The sequence below is a fragment of the Squalius cephalus genome, assembly GCF_949319135.1.
Source record: "Squalius cephalus genome assembly, chromosome: 13".
Taxonomy (NCBI): Eukaryota; Metazoa; Chordata; class Actinopteri; order Cypriniformes; family Leuciscidae; genus Squalius; species Squalius cephalus.
The window spans coordinates 26,846,168-26,865,543 of record NC_137134.1 but is presented as its reverse complement, the minus strand read 5'-3'; the positions used below and the strand labels follow the sequence as shown (position 1 = coordinate 26,865,543).

Genomic DNA, 19,376 nt, shown 5'->3' with positions numbered 1-19,376 from the left:
TCATAATCCCACGTTTATAATGAACAACGCGTTATGGTTATTGTGTTAAGGCTGATTTATACTTCTGCGTCGGACCTACGCCGGAGCCTCTATGCTGTAGGCAACGCGTTGGTTTTCATTTATACTTCTGCGTCGTTGTCCGCGTTGACGCGCGCAGAGGGAGCATGTGAAACCCGAGGGAGCGGTCCTAGCAGACCAATCACAGCGCTTGCGTCCGCGTAGAGTTGACGCGTTGTTACATTTTTGGAGAGGTGCACGTCAGGGTACGCCGAAGGGTACACGTGCTACACACAGCCTACGACGTAGCTACGACGTAAGTTCGAAGCAGAAGTATAAATTGGGCTTTATTGTGTTACAAACGGTGTACGCACAGAACAGAGAGGCGGGGTGAGCAAAGCTCATTATCATTTAAAGACACATGTACTTAAACGGCGTGCTGAAAACAGAGCTGTTTTTGACCAGGTAAAATGAGTGTTTTCTTACAATACTAATGAGAATTTTTAATTAAAGTATATTACAAACTTTTAATTTTAACCCTAAAGAATCATATTAGCTTGTACAAAAAAGGCATTATATGACCCCTTTAACAAAGTAAATATGTCAGAAAGGTTAGCACAAAGATGTGTAAACGTGTTAAATTAACACTTTATGTGCTGTCCTTCACTGCACACATTGTTAAAAACATACATAAAATCATAAACAAAACGTTAGCATTTGACAAAATGAATGTAGAGTCATTGGTTGTTTAGCTTATACAAGTATTATGAAATATCAACCATTAGCCTACATTCATAAAACTGCAGAATATCAATACATTTTAAGCAGTCAAAAAGGAAATGTCAAACACAGGACAAAACACAGTTCTTTTCACAATACATGACACATAATCCCACCTTCAAAATAATTTCACTTATTTACAAAAATTTGTTGGATTCATGTACACTGGTAGCTAAAAAAAGTATTTAATTGTCTTAATGTTTTTGAAAGAAGTCTCTTTGATGCTCAAGAAACATTTCTTATTATTACCAATGTCTGACTGTCTACTCCTCCATCTTTTCTACAGCATAGGAGTAAAAGTCATCATCAAAATAATCTTTGTTGGAGATTTTCCTTTGCCTCATGTAAAAATCTGTATTGCTGTGTCTCAGTCAGAAACAAGGTTAAATCAGGATAAATCAGGTTAAATTAGGTCAAGGGGTCTGTGAGGATGGAAAAGTACCTAACAAGCTCAGAGAGAAGATGTGTATAGGTAGTTGATAAGATGGTACTGAAAATGTTAATTAAAAATGATGGATGGCACTATAACACTGCAGGTAAAACGTTAATTAAAAATGATGGATGGCACTAGAACACAGTAGGTGCATGTGACCAAAGATATTTTTTAAAAATGTGGAAATATGTGGAAATAGGAAGTGAAAATACCTGACGAAATTTGGGATGAGGCTCTTAATAGAGTAAATGGATCAACCTCTTGTGCATGCCTCAGCCTTATTCAACTTAAAGTCCTCCACTGTGCCTACTACACAAAATGTAGACTTTCAAAAATTTACCCAAATGTTGATGATTTGTGTGATCAGATTTGTGTTTTTGGTACTTATACAGCAAATATATATTCTTAAGGACATCAAAACCTAAAATAAAACTTCAGAAAGATCTTTAAATAACAGATAAATAATCTTTAAATAACTTCTGACCTTTAAATAACAGATGCTACCCTCACCGCCTGGTAAGGGGAGATATATCGGTCGATAAAGACAGAGCTGCTGCAACATCTTCTGAGTCTCTGTATTGTCTGAGCAGCGCACCCACTCCCCCAGCAGGTGAACAAGTCCCAAGGCAAAAGCAATCAAATGATCGACCGTCCATAGGCAAGGAATATCAATCATCCAAAATCATATATGCATTAATGACATTCAATTTCTTTTTCAACGACAACAACATATTCTGATGACACTCTTTTTTTTTTTCTTATCTGTTTCTTAATTTTTTTGTAACCACCACACTAGGCATTGTCTTCACTTATGTTTTAGACACACATACCTCTGTTAAAATTTAGTTTAGGGTCTCATGACCCTTTAAAAGAATGGTGACAAAACTTTGCTTATCATGTAACACATTCATTCATCTATCATCATTTTCGATGTCAACAACATAGCATGACATCCACTTATGTCAATCATTACGTTACGCAACCGGCAATGGGAACGCCTGCTAGCGAACTCTCTGGGCACTGAAGACAAAAGTGAAAGGGAGAGTTGTAAGAGTGTTTGACAAACGGCTAGGGAATATGGTTAACGCTTTTGTTTTGTTCTGTGTGTGCTTGTGTCGTCTGGTTGGTAAGTTATTAATGTTTTATGACTTCACTTCTTGTACTTTTAGATACTAAGCATCCGTTTAAAAATCAGTCAGGATTGTTTTACTGTTGTTCCAATAATAATAAAAAAAAGGGTTTTCAGTTTCTCATCATTTTAATATCTTTACAAAAGCAATTTTATTTATTAGTTTAGGAGCCTGATGTGTAATTTTGCTGAAGGAATACTAGGCCTTCTATAAATGTAGGTGACCAAAACAAAGTTTATCTTATAAAATTCACAACTTAGAACAAAATTTAAATCAATGTTATAATATATAACATGTTTTCAACATTAATTTATCTTAAGGTGCTTTATAAAATTTCTTAACATAATGTTTTATTTTCTCATGCAAATTAAATTAGTCCATGGTCCAATCAGTAAATATAACATGTAAACTGAATAACATTAAATCAGCTGATCCACAGATGAGTGTTTTATTGTTTCACTTCTGTTAGTACACAAAAATTAGTGCTCAAGAAATATCACGTGACACTCAAAAAGAAGAATTGCTTGTGTCCATTAATGAGGAACAAATAATTTCAGAACCATCCAAAACAGCTTGACACTTCTGCAGTATTGCAAATGCTCTTATTATATTATATTATCACCAGTAGACCTGGATAAATAAGATATTTATTGTACATAGTGATGTATTTTGAATTGGGGCCAACGCCGAGGGGCCCTTGATTATCAGATGCTGTCCAGAAGTTTATTTATGTGTGTGTCGGAGTATTTTCTCACTTTTTCTCTAATTTATTCAATATTTCAATAACAGTTTTGTTTAAAGGGGTCATGTATTGTTGTCTGAGGTCAGCTTATGACGTTCGCTTGGTTTTTACATTCAAAAACATCAAAATGAATAATAATCGGCTATAGTTTCTACCCTGGTTTTGAGCCTAGCTCCTGAAACGCTCGGTTTTTATGGGTGTGCCGCATTGAAGACTTGGAAGTAAATGCCCACTGCTTTGATTGGATAACAGTTTTGCATATTATAATGAGTTTCATGTAATGTGCGAATCGGTGGGCGGGGCTAAACAGGCAGTGTTGAAGTAGGCATTGATCTTCTTCTGCGGAGGCGGTGTTTGATGATACCCTTTGACGTTGTAAGAATTGATAAATTAGGAAATTCCAGACAGTCTGTTTTGAGAGTGACCAGGCCCTGAGAGAACAAAAGGACCTCTCTGGAGATTAGCATTTGAACTGGCTCTCATGCACCATCGAGACGAAAGTCTCACCCCCGAGTCATCTAATCTACATCTCCTTCCCTCTCCCTTCACCCCCTCTCTCTCATGCTCAGGTGATAACCTGATTTCACCCAAGAAAATGTATAGTTTAATGGGAATGATTATCACAGAGTATTTTCATGTTTGGTATTGTTTAAAATGTCACAGTGCGACTGGTACAATTCTCTCATCTCAGAATAAGTAAAACACAAGGTAATAAGGTTTTTGAAGGTTTATGGATAACTAGCATACAAGGAGGGGTTGGTCTCTCAAGCAAATGGTCACACCCCCCCAAGAGGTGCTACAGTGTACCTCCGAATGCAAATTTACTATTGTTAGCACATGTTTACATGTGAAAGAGGTCTGGCTATTTAAGGGAGTACAGCAGGGAGATCGGGGCCTTTTCTGTACTTCAGATCGGTCCGTGAGGCTGGGAGTGAGAGCTCTCAGCCTCATGTATTGCTTAATGTTGGGTATGCATCTCTTTCCTTTATTCCAGAGAATTTGATGTTTTGTATCGATTATCTTTGAATTGATTATGAAATTGGCATGATACATTTACCTGACATAATAAATTGTTACATGTGATTATTCTAAATGATCTTGACGTTGTTCATTTAATGGTTAAAAGGAATAGTCAAACATTCGCTCACTTTTAGTGAGGCACAGATATTATTAAAACCTTTTCATTTATGGAGTCAGATGAAATAAACGAGAGAATACATAACTAAATGTATTGTAAATTTAACCAACCAATACTCTGCATGAGTGAGGACAGAGCACGTGATAACCTTCCCCGTGTATTGGCGGACCGGCAGATTGGACCAATATATCGGGCCTTACAACGTCATAGATCCCCACTTTGAAAAACTCATTGTTCGCTGTGCCTGGTGTCAATAAAAGCTTTTATTGGACTAACAAGTAAGTTTTCAGTTCTGAAACTTACAGGATATTCTTATAGTATGATGACCTCTTATATGTCAAAAGCTCAAAGCAAATTTGATTTCTCAGTTCATCACCCCCTTAAATTATACTGAACAGCCAAATTGTGTCATTTTTGTGTCACAAGCCACAATCTTTATGTTGGTCTGTTTGTTTCTTCTTTTATTTTGCAACTTTTGTATTGTGAGTGACAAAAATATATTTCTGTTTGTTTTCCAGATGTGACAGATGCAGTGAAGTCAGTGTCAGTGATGGAGGGAGATTCTGTCACTCTAAACACTGATGTTACTGAAACACAGCAATATTTGATGATACAGTGGACGTTTGGGAGCACAAGAATCGCTGAAGTCAACAAACTCACACAAACTAGCTCTACGTATGATGGTCCTGATGAGAGATTCAGAGACAGACTGAAACTGGATCAAACCGGATCTCTGACCATCACAAACACCAAAACCAATGACACTGGACTTTATCAACTAACAATTGTCAGTGGAGAGACCAAATACAAGAGTTTCAATGTTACTGTCAATGGTGAGTTGACCATTATGGCGTAATTTACTGACCATTCTTAATTTGAAATATATCTTTGTCATTGTAATGTTTTTAAATGTTTGCTTTCTATTATTTTTAATATTCCTTACATCCACATTTTATGATATTGGCTGCTTTAATTAAGACCAGAAGTGTGTGATGAGACTGACATCACAGTTATCTATCATTATCAGTGACTCCACAATATTCTTCATCATCAGAAAGATCATCAAGCTCAAACTGTGTGACGTCCAGCTGGGCTGTGATCAATTCAACCGTCAACCAGACTGAGGATGCCAACATTACTGAACTCTATGAGCCAAGTTCAGGTACATCACTGATGATATTAGTGTTTATTTACAGAGCAGAACTCTGTTAGATGTGTTCAGGTAAATCAGTGTGATATTAGTTTTTCACTCTGAAATCCACTGTTAGTTCATAGTGGCCTGTGTAATGGAGCTAGTAAGAGCTGTGCAGGTAAACCTCACTCCCCCGATCTCAAGAAGCACACTAGCGATTGATGCTAGGCTGCGGTCTTTTGCCTCCCATGCCGTAGACCACGGTTCAAATCCCAATAGGAGCGGTTCAGTAGGACTGGTTTCACCTGATCGAAGTTAAAACCTAATACATATACATTGCATTGATGCAGTACATATTATCATATTACATCTGGTGAATACCCTATAATCGACTGTATAACACAATTAAACTGCAACATTTACATTGCATTTATGCATTTGGAAAATGCTTTTATCCAAAATGACTTACATTGCATTCAGGGTTTACATTTGATCAGCTCATGCATTCCCTGGGGTTTATGGTTTATGGTTAATGGATATTGGGGGTAAAGCGTAGTTGTTTGTTTGTGTGTGTGAGTTTACAGGAATTGAGAACAGACCGCAGAGGAGCGACAGAGAAATGAATCCCATGTCTGAGAGCCGTGTTGGGTCTGCTCTATAAAACATTAGGCTAGTCAATGAGAAAAAGATCATGGATAAAGAATCACATAATCACTTACATTTCTAGGAGAACTGAGACTAAAGAGAGGGCTGAATCCATTAGAATTGCAGATATTAAACAACCCTAGCTAATGTTATTTGGCTGAGCAGGGAAAGTGAGCATGCAGACACACACACACACACACACACACACACACACACACACACAGTAAAGCTTGTGGATTCATTGCCTTCCCAATAGATGGTTGATCTCCCAATAACCCACAAAACCATCATCTTTTTTTTTCAGGCCACATCCACTGTTGTGGTTTTACTGAAGCTGTGATCCGATTGGCTCTCTCTGCTCTGGTGGGCGTGGCTACTGTTGCTGTGCTGGTTTATGACATCAGATCTACAAGAAGTGAGCTGATCAGAGAAGAAGAGACTAGAGACATCACTGTCTCTGGAGTCAAATCAGACCAACATTGTGAATTGAGCAGAAGGTTTAGTTCCAGATATGTATAAAGCAGAAATAAAACAAACTTACATTGATTCTCGGCACAATTCCTGTTCCTAGCACAGCTATTTATCAACAGATTGTTTTTCAGCGTTCTCCTGTCCACATTTATAACGTCACAAAACAACATAGTTCAAACAGTTGTGTGTGGACATGTGATTCACTGAATGCACGTGATACACTATCAGCTCAGTTTGTGAGGCGAAGTGAAACTGTTTGTAAAAGAGTCCAGCTTGTAGAGGAATTAAGATCAATAGGGGAAAGAAACCTCATACTTCACATTCTACATGTCCAAGACGGTTTTAATTCAATCTACTTTAAGGAAACAAGTCTAATTAAAAAGATTTAATTAGAAGATTTAAATTTAATTTATTTATTTAATTTTAAAATTTATTTAAAGATTTAAGCAAACTCCCATTCTTTTCCAACAGCAATTATTATAATGCAGAATTTGCTGCTTTGGCTCCCCCTTATGACTGAATATGCAAACACACTCTGTTTTTACATCGGGTCAGTGCATGTTGTAGTTCAATGAGAGTCTATTATATGTGGAGCTCCGGCAGTGTCATTTGTATTAGGAGAAACATCTGAACTGTTCATCATTACAGTACTACACTATACTGAATAGCAGACAAGATCCTTATGTCACTGTTAATGTTTTTTTTGGATTGAGACTTTATGTTTATGTCTCGGTTAATCTGTGCAAATACTGTATAGATCTAGACCAGAGTGTGGACCACTGGACAAGTGGATCTAGACGACTCAAATTCTATAAAATATTTAAAGTTCGTGTGAACCGGAAGTTGCAAACGACTTTTCTCCAGTGTTGTGACGTATTGAACAGAGGGCAGGGTTTTACTCTAGCGCTCCTCCTCTCCATCTCTCGCTCATTACAGACTAATGGTTTGAGGGGAGTGGTTAAGTGTTTCCCAAACCAAGTCCTCAAATCTACGTCATCAGAGAAGGGATGCCATTCCAGACCGGAAGTAACTTTTCAGACTTTGATTAAAGATTAACAAGGCAAACAATTTTTTTCTGTGTTTTAACTTGCACGGATTAATTGTTCACCACAAGACTAGTAAAGTAATATGCGCTAACAAAGTAAATAGGGTCAATTTTGATTTCATTTGGACTTTAACCTACTAATTAAGATAAAATGCTGTTTTTGTCTTTACTGGTTGTTGAATATGTTATGAACAATAGTGTGAATAAATCATGCTTTGACGACAAAATAACTAAGAACCACTTACTAAATAAAAACAGTAAAATAAGACATACTTACTGTGATTGCAACATCATGACAGAAAGTTTGAACACTGGCATAATCCACTTCATACAGCAGCTGTTTAAAAATAAATAAATAAAATAAATAAAATCTTATAACCAAACATAAACACCTTGTTAATTCTTTTGCCAGCCAAAATATGCAGACAGAGACAGTGGAAGAGCAGGAAAAAGGAGACAAAATGATGGTCAGAATAAGCAGTTTATTAAATAATCATAGTTTTTTTGACGCCACAAACACATGCAGAGGTTGCTAATTCAAATTCGATCTTTAGATCATTAATCCCCCTCCCTCTCTATATTATTTATAAAAGCATTTAGAACATGCATTGATTAAAAAGCAAGCAGTCCTTCACAATCCTGATCACAAACATGCTTTGAAAAGCTCAGGTGATCAGCCCGAACTCTTCCCTTCTACATGTCCTTTAAATGGACAGGTCTCTTCTGTCATACCAGCGCTGGTTAAAGAGCAATACACCGATAATAGACAGCCATCTTACAAGATAAGTGATCAGACAAAGCACATCCATTCTCACTTTATTGAACCAAGTAATGCAATGATCTGGAGACATGCCGCCAGCTTTCACATTATATCAGCTTTATAGTTCCTCAAAGGCCCCAAGATGTCGAACTATTCCCTGAACTAATGGACCGCAAAGATGATATCCAGAGCTTGATGACTAGTAATTTCCCAGTGCTTAATTCAGAAAAAAACAAAAACAGATTATTGGTCCTAAAACTGCCAAATGTGAGATTTTAGAGGACAATCTGTCTCTTGATGGATGTTTTCATGTCCTCATCCTCGGATAAGGATCTGGCTGAACTGGTTTAAAGGTCTAATTTCTAGCAGGCCTACTTATAAAACAGCATCCTTCCACCTGAGAGAGATTTCTAAGATGCAACAAGGGTTGTCAAGAGGTACTGACATAAAGAAAAAACATTGAAACAACATTCAATGCTAAATCAATGTAAAAAGTTTATACTTATAAATCAACGTTGAAATTTTAACAAGATCTGTATGAAAAGGCGTTGAAACAAAATGAGGGGTAAAATGCAACATCTCTGCTCATGCATCTTTTTTGCAGTTATCGATATTCTTCAATAGTGTCTCTTTTAGAGGGTTTTCAGTTACACACATTCTGTCACGGAATGTCACTTGAGCCGTGTTACCAGCGAAATTCCTCTAAACAATTTGTCCCAGGAACTTTTTCCCCCAGACCTGTTGCTGTCGGCGTTTCCACCGCAATCTAATGTACCGTGAAGATTAGGCAAATTAGTCCGGTGACCTAGGACTGCTCGCTACTTGACAATTCCTGCTGGATTTCCTCTGAATTTAAGCTTTATAAAGCCTGAACCTCGTCGTCGGTACATTGGTTTAATTTTTGTGGAGTCAACCAATCAAAATGCGGCATGTACTCAACCAATCAGCATGCTCAGTGCCCAAGTCCCACCCCTGAAAGTTCCTGAACTTTGAAAAAGTACTTTCCCACTAGCAGGGGCTTTCGGAGGGGGACATATTTACCCGAAACTTCATTTAGACCCTGGTTCCTGCTGTGGAAACACACAGAGTACCACCCCAAAGTCCCTAGTTCCTGCGGTGGAAACGTGGCTTAGGATTCCTTTGACCAGCGTTTCCAAACCCTTTTCCTGAAGGGACGGCAACACATTTCAAATTACATTACACATTTTTTAACTGAAATTAGATCATTAGATCAATCAGAAGCAAAAGTTTGCCCACTAGAGAATGTTGTAGCAAATTCAAAGTCCTTGGTTCAGGTCTCAAAGAAATTTCTCAGAGTCGAAGCTCCAGGTCAGAAGAATTAACTTTATTGTACAAACAACAAAGTGAGAAGCCAGCTGGTCATTTCAGGATACCATGGCCAGTGTTCATGTCTAATACCTTTTTCTTATCTCTAGGTGCCCAATGGGCACCCTCATATCTATCTGTTCTTCTTTGTCACTCCTTGTGGCCTTGCCACCACCATTAAAAACATCTCCCCCTAGACCTTCTTCTATTGGTGGAACCTCTCAAAAACATCTTATATAACATGTTCTTCTTCCAGTGCATCCCAACACCTGCATATACAGATTTGTGGGTACTTTTCCATTCTCTTATCCTTGGGACCTATTTTCAGCATTCAGACTTTTACATGAGACTAGGGAAATTCTCCAACAAGAACCGAATTGAACAGATCAGGGGTGCGTTTCTCAAAAGCATTGTTAGCCAACTATAGTCGGCTAGAGTCTCATTTAATTATGTTGGTAACGACGAAACGCACCCCAGATGTTTTGAACTATGTGCCTCTATACATGAGGATTGTTAAAAAGATTTTGGCTTTCAGAAACAAAGCTAAACATCAAACATTACATTGATCCAGAAACACTGCTGTGGTAACCCTTATGAAAAGAACAAATATAATCCCTATATTTGAATGATCAATATATTAAATGGTACAGAATAATATATTGTGTTAAATATATTGAATAATACATAAGGAATTGCCACTTTTCATATATTGAAAGATATGTGACAATATATTTACTAACATATCATAATGTATGTAATCTTATATTCAGTAATACACTTCATAATATATAGATGCATATATGATGAGATATGGTACTGCATATGTAATATATTGCAGAGATAACATAAATATGTAATGTAATATAAATCTTATTTTTTTAAATTATTTACATTAGCCTAAAAGTTTCTTTTTTTTTCAAGCTAGTTAACAATAGCACAAGCACACCTGCATGCCCTAAAGTATTTAGCCAAGAGACTATCATGGTGCTGAGGAGTACACCGCCGTCGGTGTATGAATGAGTGAGTGATTAGGTGAATGTGAGGCTATATGTAAAGCGCTTTGGTGGCCATGATAGGTCTGTGAAAGCACTATATAAATGCAGTCCATTTACCATTACCATTTACACAGACTTTACTTTTAAATATATAATTTAGCTTTAATGGTCTTCGGCCAATCGTCAACAGGACCACAGGCTCTACTCTTCAGCACAATGGTAACCCCAAAAACTCAAACACACTAGAAACCCTTTTAAATTTTAAAATAATAGAACATTAAACACTAACAGACCTCTCCCCATATTAATATTGAGCAAAACACATTAAATAACACTTCATTTTAACATTTGTTCACCTTTTACAGTCAGTAGCAAAGCATGCTGGGAACTAGAAATCTGTTGTAACTCATTCCGTGAATGTGTGTGTATATGTGTGAACATGCATTCACATTTATATGGGAACATGCATGTGCAATATATGTACAAATAAAGGATACAACTTTGTAAATATTACATGTAATGCTATTGTTGTCTTCATTTGTTAATATTACATGTAATACTTTTTTATCTTAATTTATAAATATTTTATATGTATTAATATATAGCCATACGTGGTCAATGCATATATTGCAGTATATTGAAAATATAAGCACTAGTTTCCCATATATGGAAATGTATTATGTAACATATCGCATTATATTTAGCAGTATTCCCATACATTTTTTGTTCCTAAGGGAAACACATCTTATTTATCTGAACCCTATTATTCTATTACCACCAAAGCTAAGGCACACAAGTTGAACAGCTCAACATCACACATGGGTTCATTTCTGACTTTCATAAGAGCAAAACTCATTAAGATTTCATAAAAGCAAATAACTGAACTCATCTCCTTCAGCTCGTGCACTCCATGTTTTTCCTCTTGAGTCAAAGAGTTGCCTCTGCATTCTCTTGATTTCCTGCAGAAACCATAAATATGAAGAAATACAGAAACAGTGTTGCTATGGATCTACATATATGATGTTACAGATGTTCTTAAAGAAGACATTAACCGACTGTAAAATCTGGTCTCTGGGAACTCCAGATCATATTTCTTGAACATTAATTGTTTATTGTAGTAATACAGATGTTTGTTCATTTTTATGATTGTCATATGTGAATGTAAGCTCTTCCTGTTGGGGTTTATTTTGCTATAATGACCGGCTGACTGTATATTTTCCCTTACTTAGAATAGTTACTGAAGAATAATTATGCTGGCTTGAGAAAGTCAACAGACTGAAATGATATTTAAGCTATTATTTTATGATATTTAAAGGAGAACTTGGCAACTTTTTTAACTTAATAAAACTGTCTAGAAATCATTTGGATGGTTAAACAACCTGTTCTGGTGATATTGGTGACTTTTCCAGCTCCCCCCAGCGTTCCCAGGCGGAAAACCAACCTTGCAACTTGTTCACTACCGTCCCGGTAAGATAGAAATTGGAAGTCTCGTGAGAGGCGAGAACGAGAACGAGAGCGAGCGCGAAACACGAATTGCTTTACGGCAATTCAACATAAACACACACGCATGTATGATGTATTACCAGATTACCCACCTCGGTCGACATAGCTCCACACGATACAGTTGGCTTGCTCCGATCACAACAAACGCACATGAGCAGCGGTAGAGAGGGGGAGGAGGCCGCCGCAAGTGAGTTTTTTACGACTGTGTTGTGAAATATACGCCCCCCCACAGCTGTAGGGGGAGCTCGTGGGGAAAACATGTGACAACAAAAGGGAAAATCAGCGAAGAAGTGACTAGAGTTCGCTAGAGTTGCCGAGTTCTCCTTTAAATGACTACAATTCTGCCCCTTAGCTTCCATTCTATGTAATCTATCTATCTATCATCTAGGCTATCTATCTATTTTCTAAAAGTCTGTATTGACTTCAAAACCTTCTAATTAGTTATAAAACAACTTTAAACTTCAAACTACTTCAAACTGAAAACCTTCAAACTTTCTGTTCAGGCTTTCTCAAGCAAACATCAAAGTTTGTCTTAACATTTTTTTTTCCATCTTGTTATACTTGTTATTTTTTTATAAATGTGTACAATAACAACAAACTCTACAATCACAAATTTAGATTTTATCTGATATTAAGTGGGATCCAAAAGTCTGAGACCAGTAGTGAATGTTTCTTTCTTTCTTTCTTTTTTATTACAATAACTTTTGCTAGGAACTCTTGGAATGCTGCTTAACCAATTAGATTCAAGGACTGGAACTGCTGCATAAATACATGTATAGCCTAGTTAAAATAAATATAGTTCTACTCACCAGTGACCGTCACATTGAATCTCCTGCATATAGTATGTTTGCTATTGATGATCTGCAGATTATAATGTCCAGAGTCTGTAGGTCTGATGTTTGAGATGGTCAAATTTCCAGTCTTCTCATCCAGGTCCAGTCTGTCTCTGAATGGCTCAGGAACAGCTGTTTTTGAAACAGCTCTAGCAACGAGGCAGTATTCAGCTCCATACGTCCACAGCATCATATCATCTGGCTGGATTTCAACATCTGCCTTGAGAGTGACATCTTCTCCCACCTTGCCTGGTAATGCCCTCACTTCATGTCACAGCAGCACGCAGAAACAGAGAAATACAGAGGACAAAAAAGATGTAAATGAATTTAGTTTGCAGTTTTAATGTCAGATACATTTTTAGATTAAATTGTTACCCTTCTTTGGCGTTATCTATGATTCATAATCACACCCATTTTACTACCTTTTATGCAACATTACTTCTTTTATCTCCGACTTTTACAACTTTATTCTCACAACATTTTGAATTTATTCACTTGATGTTGCAAATTTATTCTTGAAATCTTGCGTTTTTATTGTAACGTGGCACTTAATAAAAGTAATTTGGACTTTGAAAATGTGTGTACATTATCATTAACACATTTAATGACTCACCTTGCACCGTAACAATGAATCTGTTGTGTTTGGTTCTCATTTTGCTCCTGATCTTGAGTCTATAGAGTCCAGCGTGAAGGGTTCTGATGTTATTGATTGTGAGATCTCCAGTCTGATGATTCAGTGTCAGTTTGTTTCTGAATCTCCCATCAGCACCATCATATGTAGAGGTCTCTTTAGTCTCTTTATTGATTTCAGCTATGATATTGTTTTCATCTTCATAACACCATTGTATCTTGTCATCTTTATTTAGTTCAGTAACATTAGTGGGTAGAGTTAGTGAATGTCCCTCCTTCTTTGACACATTTTTCACTTCACAGGAGCACATAGAAATGGACAGAAATGTGTTCATGAGATCATATGCTGCATAGGTGGCATAAATGCATCAATACACACACTTAAATTGCAGAAATGCTGTTATAAAGTTAGTTCTTTAAATATCTGCATATGAACGTTTAGCCTACATACAATACAAACCCCACAAAAAACACATTCTCATCATAGTTGTTTTCACAACTGTAACACTGAACTAATTCTTCAACTCTTGGGGGAGAAACATAAAAAAAAATTTAAAAAAATTGAACGGCATATTCAAAATGGTTTCTGATCAGAATTTTGAAACATCATACTTCACCTTTAGACTACTGTTGCATCAAAAAGCTTATTGTTTTTATCTAGCTTATGCAAATTGTAATACTTACCCACTTCTTTTTTTAGCTTAGAGATCGTGCAGTGATAGTAAATCACAACTACAACCAGAACCAGCAGAACAGCAAAAGCTATTCCTGCTATTTCACCTGGAGACAGACCTGGATCGGGAACAGCTAAAAAAAAAAAAAGTTCATTGGTGTGAGTAAATGAGTGTCAAAATAGAATACGAAAGTTTAGTGTATTGGATAATTTAGTGTATTTGAATAACATGACAAGAACACAGATACAAATGTCATGTCCAAGAGTTTAATTTTAATCCGAGCATCTGGTTTAATCATACTGTATGTCCTCTCTATAAAGACTCACCATTGACAGAAAGAAGGAATCGCTGTGAGCTCTCACGGCCTCTGATCTGTAGTTCATAAAGTCCACTGTGTTCGGTTCTGGTGTTTGTGATGGTCAGAGATCCAGTTTGATCCACTTCCAGTCGGTCTCTGAATCTCTCATCAGCGTAATTTAATGAGGTCTTGTTAGTTCCTACATCAATTTTAGCCAGGAGAATGCCTTTATCTCCAAACCTCCACACGATCAGATCATCTGGGTGTATATCAGTATCAGTGTTTAGAGTGACATTTTCTCCCTCCATCACTGACACTGTCTTCACTCCATCCGTCTCATTAACCACACCTGGAAAAGAAACCTGATCAGACGTGATTGAGCAGAATGCGCTCAGGTCAGAAGTGGGACATTTCAACTTGGATATTTCTACCACAGACTTCACCTGGTATGCATTTTATTAGACTTACAATGACCTAACAGTCATTTAACCCTTTCGCACGTACGATCACACCGGTGTGATCAGTCTAGGCTGGTCCCTGGCACACCGGTGTGATTAGAACGGTCAGTGCATGACGTGATCAACTGCTAAATTCAAATGTGCTTTCGCGCGTTGGCTGGCGCTGAGCCAGAGACAGGCGCGCTCAGAGCTGTCATAAATCACAACTTTTCAGTGTTTTCAACCACAAAATGTTTATTTTAGGTTTCAGACATATAAGTACTAAAAAAACAATACATTAGAGTTTGTAAAATACACACTGATGTCAAAGGAAGAGGCAATAATAATAATTTCCATTAATTAGTTTTATTCATATCAGATACGCATTGTGTAAGTAACTTTAAAGTTTACTCTATTCTTCTCCCAGATCACCTGCCACTTACTTTTATGTATTTCGGGAGAAGTGGATGAATTCACGTGTTGTAAATCCAACAGATCCGATTCTCTGAACTGCGTCTGCGGCACAAACTAACATGGCGGCGCCCATCGCGCATACAGCTCAACTAACGCGATCGTTATAAAGGTGTTTAAACAACAAAACACTTGCACTTGCATATATTTGACAATCGGAATATCAGATATTTCATGCCATATCTAACAAATTTGTGAATATTTTGAATAAAAAAGGAAAAATGACATAAAGGCAGATCATCATTCATTCAGCTCTGTTGTTGCTGCGGTGTGTCACGTGACAAGCAATGACGCGTCACCATGGAAACCATAAAGTGACACATTCTAAATAACGGTCGCATTGAAAAACTCACGCTGGGGGCAGGGTTGCCAGATTGGGCGGTTTACCAATCTATTTTGCGGGCAAAAATGGGTTTGGGCGGGTGGATAAAAATTGGGCTGGTTTCGGGTCAGTTCGGCGGGTTTTTTGTTGCCGAAACACCGGCACTTCAGATCCTTATTCCTGCGACCCAATGTTCAGCAGGCAGTCTCACTCACTCACCAGGGGGGTAATCGAGCTCTCGATTTCCGCCATTGGCTAACAAGCCTTCACCTGCTGTTAGCATCCCATTGACTCCCATTCATTTTGGCGTCACTTTGACAGCGAATAACTTTACATCTGAGGCGTTTAAAGACTCCATTTGTCCATTATTTATTTCTAAAGAAACACGACAATGTATAAAATGCTCCATTACCTTGTATCTTACATTATGGCCCCGTAGAAGCAGTTTTTGTAAAAACAGGCTAACGATTGCGTCATAACCACGCGACTCTCTGGAAATTACCGTAGAGACAGGAGGAGAAGCTCGCAGTCAATCGGGGGGACGTGGAGGCATAAAGTCCGATAAAGTCAAGGGAGAAGCCCATAGAGAATCGTAAAGTTTCTCCTGCTCCTAGCTCATGGACAGCTCCTACTCACGCTCTCCGTCTCTGCAAGTTTCGGAAGGGAATGATTCAGATTTCTCTTGGCACAGCTACTAGAAGACTTACAACTGTCAGACAGGCTGCTCACGTCACATCCACGTCGTCAAGCTCAGTTTGAGTCTGCGCAGTTCGCTCGGCAATCAGGAAATGAGTGCTTCTAATTTGCTTCACTTTTCTCCGTTGAAACCTATGGGGTCGCTGTGTCCAGTTTATATACTGTCTATGTCACTCACACACATGCACGCGCGCGCACGCGCACACAAACACACACACACACACTACAACTCTGGCTGACGTGCCCCCTAACCTCACAACCATAGACAGTATATAAACTGGACACAGCGACCCCATAGGTTTCAACGGAGAAAAGTGAAGCAAATTAGAAGCACTCATTTCCTGATTGCCGAGCGAACTGCGCAGACTCAAACTGAGCTTGACGACGTGGATGTGACGTGAGCAGCCTGTCTGACAGTTGTAAGTCTTCTAGTAGCTGTGCCAAGAGAAATCTGAATCATTCCCTTCCGAAACTTGCAGAGACGGAGAGCGTGAGTAGGAGCTGTCCATGAGCTAGGAGCAGGAGCAACTTTATGACTCTCTATGGGCTTCTCCCTTGACTTTATCGGACTTTATGCCTCCACGTCCCCCCGATTGACTGCGAGCTTCTCCTCCTGTCTATACGGTAATTTCCAGAGAGTCGCGTGGTTATGACGCAATCGTTAGCCTGTTTTTACAAAAACTGCTTCTACGTGGCCATAACGTAAGATACAAGGTAATGGAGCATTTTATACATTGACGTGTTTCTTTAGAAATAAATAATGGACAAATGGAGTCTTTAAACGCCTCAGATGTAAAGTTATTCGCTGTCAAAGTGACGCCAAAATGAATGGGAGTCAATGGGATGCTAACAGCAGGTGAAGGCTTGTTAGCCAATGGCGGCCGCCGGGGGTGGTACGGAAATCGAGAGCTCGATTACCCCCCTGCTCACAACAGACACTCCCTCCCACTACCTTAAAGTGACGCACGCCGGCACCGCCCGCCCCTCAAACAACATAGTAGATGGCGGGGTTTTCAAACTTAGGTAGCTCTCAATGCGGTTCATGACCTGTTCATGACACTCTTTCTTGGTCAGCGGCAGCGCCAACACAGATTTGAATATGATTTTGTCAAAGGTTTAATAGACAAACGAAATGGAATAAGATCGCGTGGGTGTTTGAATCGAGATCACAGACTTTTAAAGATGAATCGTGCAGCTCTGTAATGACACATTTCATCCTCTATTGAATCGAAAGTGGCTAACTTCTGTCAACCTCATCTATAAGCAAGGGCAAAAATAAAGCAATTTAATTTGAATTAATATCTGTAATATTCTGTAATAAAAAAAAAAATCGATTTTAAAATAATAAAAAATAATAAAAAAAAACGCGATATCTAGGTGAATCGATTTTTTCTCCCAGCCCTAATATGCATGTTTCATGTTGCCATTTGAAATAACTGAAATGTTAAAGTGGGTTATTTTTTATGTCCATATCTACTCGATGTTTTTATGTTACTGAATGCTTTTGTTCCAAGCGACTTTTAGTGACAATAAACAGACTCATTGATAGCCTAAGTTGATTGCATTATTTTCCGTATAAGCTTATAGTTTAATAGTAGGCCTAGAATAGTCTGACTGAAGTCAGTGTAGCCTACTTTTGCGTTCATTTAATTGAATATTGTTTCTAAAATCGGATAGGCAAAGTCGAAAAATGGGTCATTTTAAAGCTTGTTAATGATTTCAATGTGTTTAAACAAGAAACAAGCCACACAAAAAATTGGGCGTTTTTTTGTGCATTCTCGCGGTTTTTGACGAGGTTTTGGGCTGGAAAACCTCGCTGGCACCTGGCAACCCTGGCTGGGGGGTCAGCCAGAATATTTTAAACTTACGTGTGAAAGGGCTAAACAGGACTAGAGATACTCACCAAAGACAGTAACACTAAATATCTTTGTTGTAGTCTTTTTTCTAGAGATGGAGAGTTTATATTGTCCTGAGTGTGTGATTCTGGTGTTTCTGATGGTGAGAGATCCAGTGTTTTGATCCACCTGTAATCTGCCTCTAAATCGCACATCATCATCAGTGACAAAAAATGAAGTCAAATCATTCTTTCTCGTTATTTGAGATATGACAAAGCCCTTTGGTCCAAACATCCACAGTATGGTATCATCATTCTGTATTTCAGAAAGATCAGTGTGTAGAGTGACAGGATCTCCCTCCATCACTGACATGGACACTGTTTCATCTGCACCAGACACTCCTGCAAAGCATAAAGCAACAGTTTACAGATATTCAGAACTCACTGATCCCACACTAGTAAACAGACTCAACTGAAAACATTGTGTGATAGGCTACAGATGTTACTGTACATTGTGAATGGGGAAAAATTTGAAATTTAAGATTAAAATGTATTCCAAAAAATAAGAATAATGTACAAGGAACTGATAGTGCATTAAGCCACATTAAGCATTATAATTGTTTATCTCGCTGCGGTGACCACGGGATTTGGATGTGTTCGTGAATGTGAATATTTTACCTAATTATCCAGCAGATGTCAACGGCGACTGATTCAGATTTGATTTACCATGGAGCACATATTAAAACGGTTATTATTCGGAATTGTTTTTTCAGTGTCAGTAGCCTAGCCCTGCCCATGCATTTGTCGCACTGCTGATGTTGAAAAGGGAAATTGAAAGGAACCCACTTACAATCAATAAGAATAAATAAGAAAAAGAAAAGCAAGGTTCTCTGCGTGCTGTGGCTGATTCCTAATAAACATGATCAGTGGAAAATATTTATTGTTCAGTTTCAGTAAATATTGTGTTCGTCACTCCAGAGCCGCCCTAAAAGCGTGAATAGCCTAAACTCTAAACTCCAACAGTTTTAAAAATGTTAAAATTTTACACAATTTCCAGCATTCGATGGCGACCTATTGAGATGCA

General features: G+C 38.0%; 1 protein-coding gene and 1 long non-coding RNA gene across 2 annotated transcripts; one reads left to right on the top strand and one right to left on the bottom strand.

Annotated features, from left to right (window-relative positions):
• The first annotated feature begins 2,238 nt into the window (after positions 1–2,238).
• LOC307169786 (uncharacterized protein) lies at positions 2,239–7,135 on the top strand. Its single transcript, XM_079890606.1, has 4 exons — positions 2,239–2,336; positions 4,739–5,053; positions 5,275–5,382; positions 6,302–7,135. Exons 1-4 carry the CDS (start codon positions 2,288–2,290, stop codon positions 6,514–6,516), a joined length of 687 nt encoding a protein of 228 aa, XP_079746732.1. The 5' UTR covers positions 2,239–2,287; the 3' UTR covers positions 6,517–7,135.
• A 7,115-nt stretch (positions 7,136–14,250) lies between these two features.
• On the bottom strand, positions 14,251–18,506 carry LOC307169800. The gene is made up of 3 exons (XR_013823209.1): positions 18,362–18,506; positions 14,561–14,881; positions 14,251–14,367 (listed from the first exon to the last, which is right to left on the bottom strand). It is a non-coding gene; the product is annotated as an uncharacterized lncRNA (long non-coding RNA).
• Between the last annotated feature and the right edge of the window lie 870 nt (positions 18,507–19,376).